Source organism: Enhydra lutris, unplaced genomic scaffold (assembly GCF_002288905.1).
Source record: "Enhydra lutris kenyoni isolate GAN:26980312 unplaced genomic scaffold, ASM228890v2 scaffoldscaffold40, whole genome shotgun sequence".
NCBI lineage: Eukaryota > Metazoa > Chordata > Mammalia > Carnivora > Mustelidae > Enhydra > Enhydra lutris.
The window spans coordinates 2449044-2454929 of NW_019154124.1; the positions used below are offsets into that span (position 1 = coordinate 2449044).

The following is a 5886-nucleotide window of genomic DNA, read 5'->3' on the forward strand; positions in this document are numbered from 1 at the left end:
AAAAAAAAAAAAAAAAAAAAAAAAAAAAAAAAAAAAAAAGGAATATTCAATGAAGACCATATATTGTTCACAGAGCCTAAAATATTTACTATCTAGTCCTTTACAAAAACGTGTGTCAACCCCCGGTAGCCCTATACTTTTTTTAAACTGCAAGTCTCAACACAATTTACATACTTAAAAAATAGTGATAATAAGTGAGAATTAATTAAAATAGGAGAGATTCAATAGATATTTTCTAATGCACATAATAGAGGGATGTACCATTGCCAAAGTTTCTGTTATATACGCATATACGTGTGTTGGATAATGATCAAATTGTATTTGGCTGTAGTCAGAAAGTTTTAAAGTCCTTGTGGGTAGGGGTGGGAAATAAATAGCGCAATTGGCTAATGAGTATTCATTAACACTCACACGGAGTAATTTTTACAATAAAGGTGCCTTGGAGAACGTAAAACCATATAAAACGATCCCTGCTGTTTAGAAGTTAATGGCTTATTCACTACAAGATGGAAATAAAATCTGTTTTGTGTACAATCTACATTGTTGTAAGGAGAAAATGGAATCATCAATGCAAAGTACTTCCAAAGCATTCTACTAACAAAGAAAATAGTTATACTAACAATAAATCATATCAAACATATATAGGGTTTTTTTTTTTAAACACCTCCCTTAGTTCCTAGTTTCCTCCAATCTGGGAAACAAGTCTTTTTTTTTCCTTTGTGTGTGTGCAAGTGCATGTACGTAAGTGTGCGTGGACGTGCCAGGAGCATAAAAGAAGTATTAGATGCTTCTGCCCTTTCTGTGTCATCTGTTATTGGCTTCTCCTTCCCCTCTATTTAAAGTATGCCTTCTTTTCCCTTTTTCTTAGTTCTAGCAAGGAAAGCATTTGATTAAATTCTTGTGCAAAAGGAACAAGTAAGACTATGACCATCTTATCCCTGGAAACACTAAAAAGTCTAAAATAAACATTTTTTAAGTAAGGGTTTTCCTTTTTATCTTCATTGAACACTGATGTCCAGGGTTTTTGTGATTTTTTCAGACAAGCTAAAAATACATTAATTCTAAAGCACATTTCAACAAATCTGCAAAGAAAACGCCTTCCCAGGAACCTACTCAAAGAAATGACACCTTAAAACGTTTTCATTATATGGAATACACTGCAGACACACAAACCACAAGCAGTGTAAATAAATACAGACTGGTGCAATGCTGAAATGCTTGTTTGTCTTCCACCACAAAGAGAAAACACTTGCACACCGTGGTATTTTAGCTTGGGATGCCATAAAGATGGGATTTAGGCATGTGGTGTAAATACAGGAGGCTGTGACTGTGTGTGTGTGTGTCTGTGTGTGTTAGGGAAAGAGGGTTGTAAGCAGAAGGGGTGGGACTTGCCAGGAGCAACTATTGCAGAAAATTCCTTTTTCTTTCTCATTCATTCTTTCTAGCTTGTGTATGGCACAATCCTTACAATTACTCACTGACTTTTCATTCTAAAGACAACCAACAAGCTTTCAGAACTTCCTACAGGGGTTTTCACATACTTTTTTTTTTTTTTTAAGGCACCAAATCATTGACTATTTGTTTTAAATAAAAAGCAAACCATTAGCCCGTTTCCTCATTCCAAAAACCCCATGAGTTGCAGGCTAAACAGGATCCTTTGTTGTGTGTCCAAAAATAACACAACGCGGTATTGGTAAATTGGAAAATAACAGATTACTCTGCTTCAAGAACGTCAAAGTTATTGTCATAAATTTTGTTCTGCCTCAGTGAGTCCAATTTTATGCTCCTTTTAGTGAATATACAGTCCTAACGACAGCAAAGCCAATCCAACTGAATACCCTTCGCCTTTTCTCTTTGGACACTCCATTAATAAATTACAAGAGCGGCAAGAGGATGTCAAGTGGGCCAGTTTCCTTTACGCACAATGGTATCCGAGCCGCGAAATCTGTCCACAACCACAGTGACAGCTGTCTTGGATGCCCACCCCACACCGTTGGTCCTCTGCCGGCGAGCCCAGGACCAGAGGGGGGCACCGGGACCGAGAGCTTTAACCTCCCAGCGCCCCACCTCCAGAGGAGGGAAAGAGGGGGAGGGCACGACACGAAAGCAGAGTAGGAAGGTGGGCGAGTGGGAGAGACAGAAATGGATGCCGAGGAGGTGGGCGAGATGGGAAGGTAGAGAAGGTGGCGAACGCTGGGAGAGGCGGGTGAGCAAAGCTGCGGGGTTCTAGAGCGAAGGGGCAACGGCGCGGGCGAGCGGGGGCGCGCAGGGGGTCGGGTCCTCACCGTTGAACGCCCCGGCGTCCGCGGTCGCCACCTCCTCCTCCTCCTCCCCGTTCTCCGAGTCGGTGTGCATGGGCTCCTCCGCGAAGTTGACCCCCTTACTGGGGGTGCCGCCCCCGGCGGCGGCGCCCGCGTCCCCCCAGGTCCTGCCCTCATGGCCGAAGCGCGCGGCGCCTTTGCGCTCGTTCTCCTGCTGCAGGCGCGTGAAGTGCTGCAGCGCGAACTCCAGCAGGTCCGCGGGCTGGTGCCTCAGCACCTCCACCGTGAAGCCCTGCAGCAGCTCCGTCAGTCCCGCGGGGATCTCGATGCTCATCCTGCCTGCTCTGCGGTGGGCGCCTGGGCGCCGCCCTCGCCGCCTCCCTGGACCGGCCTGCGGGCGGCCTGCGACCCCGCGGCCGCCAAGCGAGCGCGGACGGCGCTGGAGGCGCTACCCGCTGCTAGCGCGGCGCTGTGGGCCCCGGCGGCCCGGCTGGCCCGGCCCGCGGCTCCCGGCGCGCGGCTGCTCCGTGCGGCGGCGGCGGCTGAGCGAGCGCGGCCCCGGGAGGGCTGGCAGCATCTCCGGCTCCTCCCGCTCCCGCCGCGGCCGCTCCTCTCCCCACCCCTCCCCCGCGCCGGGGCCGCCCCGCCCCCGCCCTGCCGCGCCGCGCCGGAGGGGGCGTCGGAGCGCGCCCACGTGACCCCCGGAAACCATGGCAACCTCCGCCGGCGGGCGCCGCGCACCGCCTCTGGGAAGGTTGCGGTGCTGAAGACGCCGGCGGGCGGCGGCTGGCTGACGGGGACCACGGCTTCGCGCGCGCCGGGCACGGGCCCCGCTCGGCACTGCCCCAGGGGGCCCCCAGGCGCGCCTCGCCGTCCACCTGTCCGCGCCTGGGGGCGGGCGGGCCGCCGGCCGAATTCCACAAGTCAGTGAGCAAGGCGAGCCGCGCGGAGCTGCTGCCACGCGATTGGCCCCGAAACTTCAGCCTCCACCTCGGTAGCGGCATTTTCTTTTCCTCCGGGAATCTAGTTGCATTGTTAAGTGTTGGCAGTGTCTTTTGTTTAAAGTCCTCTGTGCTACCGGTTTTGTTTTGGACAAGAAAATAATAGCCCATCCTTGTGACACCTTTCTTTCTCCTTCGCTGCATTTTACCCAGCCTTTCTCCATACATCCTGTTTATGTTTACTGGTACTAGTGCGATGCACTTACTACTATTAAGACAAATGCACCATTTATTATCAGGCCCTTCAAACATGATAGTGCAGCAATTTGAATAAAATGTCAGAGTCAAGACGGACGGTCCTAAAGCAAAAAACGTTTTGCCTGATGGGGTTTTATTATTTATTTTAAAACTTCACATTACACTTGGAGCTAATCGAATTGTATCTCCAAAATAGGTTACTTAATATAAAGAGAAATAGAACTAGAGACATGTGCCATTAAAGTAGACGTCCTTGTTTTTAAAATGAGGCTTATTCTGCAAATATTTACAATTTTGAATTCGGAGATTGCTTTTTACCACGTAAATGGTTTTTTGAAACACGTTCTTCATTTTCTACAATGACCATAAAATAAATGGTCATAAAATAAATAAATAAAATTGTAAAGAACAAGCTCAATTATTCTTATTTATCTTTCCAATCTTGAAAAAAAAGAGTACATACATGACTCAGGAAATTCAAAGCCTAGAAATTGAGATATCACATTTATAAAAATTCATCTTCATAGTAATCCTTTGCTTATAATCCAGCTTGTAACTGCTCCATTAGTGAATGTATTTCTTGACTTCTGTTTCTTAATCAACTTCATAATAGTATATTGTTTTTAAATATAGTTAAGTACTTCTACAATGCCAGGCATCGTAAGCAGTAAGGTTTTATTAAATATCATGATCCTCATAGAGGACAATATTAGTCCAACTCTTTATCATGTAAGTGTTCTATAAACCATATAAGCATTATTATCTTTATAGATCCAGTAATTAAAATGGATTTTCATTGCCTGCCTTCATTTATGTTGATGTTTTTATTAAGATTAGCTTTGCTCACATGTGGCAGAAAATGCCAACTACAGTAGCTTAAGCAAGATAGAAGCTTATTTTTCTGTAATGTAAAGGTAAGCAGGACTGGTGTATGGTGGTTTCATGATCTTCAGGTATGCAGGCTCCTTCTAGCTCATGGCTCTGTAATCCTCAGATTGTGGTCCAAAATTGTTGCCCTACTTTCAGTCATCTCATTCATGTTTAAGCCAGGAGAAAAGTGGGAAAGAAAGGGATTCCACCCTCTCCTCCTTCCCCACATCTCCCATCCAAACACACACACACACACACACACACACACACACACACACACCCCTCTCAGAATGCTTTCAGGAAGTTAAACGCACCAATTCTTTGTATACTCTCTTGGCCAGAACTTAGTCAAGATGGCCACATTTTTGATGGATGCTGGATTGCGTTTTCCAAAGGTGACTCCAAAAATATCTCCGGTCCCTTGCCTTCTTCTAGGGTGTGGCCTTGCCACTCCCCCTTCAAGGGTTGAAACCTTAATTCCCCTCCTCTTGAATCTGGATGGGTTTGTGACTGCTTTGAAAGAAATCATGTCAGGATGACAAGAAGTAGCCTGCTCTGTGATGCCGTGCCCCAGATCCTGACCCACAGAACCTGTGAGCATAATAAAAAGGTTGTTTTAAGCCTCAGAGTTTGGGGATAATTTGTAACACAGCAATAGGACTGAAACACATAGCCAAAAGAAAAGCTTAGGAATATAGCCTTTATTTTGAACAGCCATGGGCCAAGCAAACATTTGGAAATTGAGAACCAGTTCTGGGGATAATAACCAGTGTTTGCCAAATGGTTAACACTCTCCTCCAGGAATGACAGGGAAAAAAAGAGCTACTTTTCCAAACATTTACAAAACCGTATTTCAAAGTAGCATATTCTGTGTTTCAGAGTAGTTTATTGTTGTTGTTGTTATTTTGTTTTTGTAGATTTACTATATGAGGCAAGGTGCATGGCTCTGTCATCAATGGCAATGCTAGGGGCATATGGCTGTCTTTCCTTTAGGGGTTTAGAAGTGAGTCAGGCATGAAATGCGTAAGGGGATTAGATGACCTACGTGGTCTCTCCCATCCTGGGATATTCTACAACAGTATAATATTAAAAGAAGACATGTGGGTTTTAAAACATCTTTGCAAACAGCTCTCTGATAAGAAGTTTTATTTGCTTCAATTCGTAAATCAGTAACCATGACCTGAAAAATTAAAGCTTGATCCTGGTAGTCCTATTATGTTAATATTGTTCTCAGAACCAACGTTCACTTCTAAACTCCTATTCTGGCTTTTATTCCCTACCCCGTATCTATTTGGGTTAATATGGTGTGATTTCCTTTGCTTTCATTTTTGGAATATGTCCTTCCAAACCTTGGAGGGCAGTGACAGTGGCCTATGGGGACTATTTATCTTTGGATTCTCAAAAAACATCACTGAAATTGATTCTTTGGTTGTTGATTTACCAAGCAATTTTCACTAGTTTCTCAGAGAAGCTGAAGCAATTGCAAAAGAACTCTTAGAGTTCAGCATTGGAATCAAATAAGATATGCTATCAAATTTGTGTTCATGCATGGAACA

General features: G+C 45.1%; 1 protein-coding gene across 1 annotated transcript in view; it reads right to left on the bottom strand.

Annotated features, from left to right (window-relative positions):
• Positions 1-2678, bottom strand: part of LOC111155270 (protein kinase cAMP-dependent type II regulatory subunit beta) — a 90826-nt gene extending 88148 nt beyond the window's left edge. The window contains exon 1 of the mRNA XM_022515395.1: positions 2286-2678. Coding sequence (XP_022371103.1) covers positions 2286-2595 — 310 coding nt within the window. The 5' untranslated portion in view covers positions 2596-2678. The remainder of the gene's footprint in view (positions 1-2285) is intronic.
• Positions 2679-5886: the final 3208 nt, after the last annotated feature.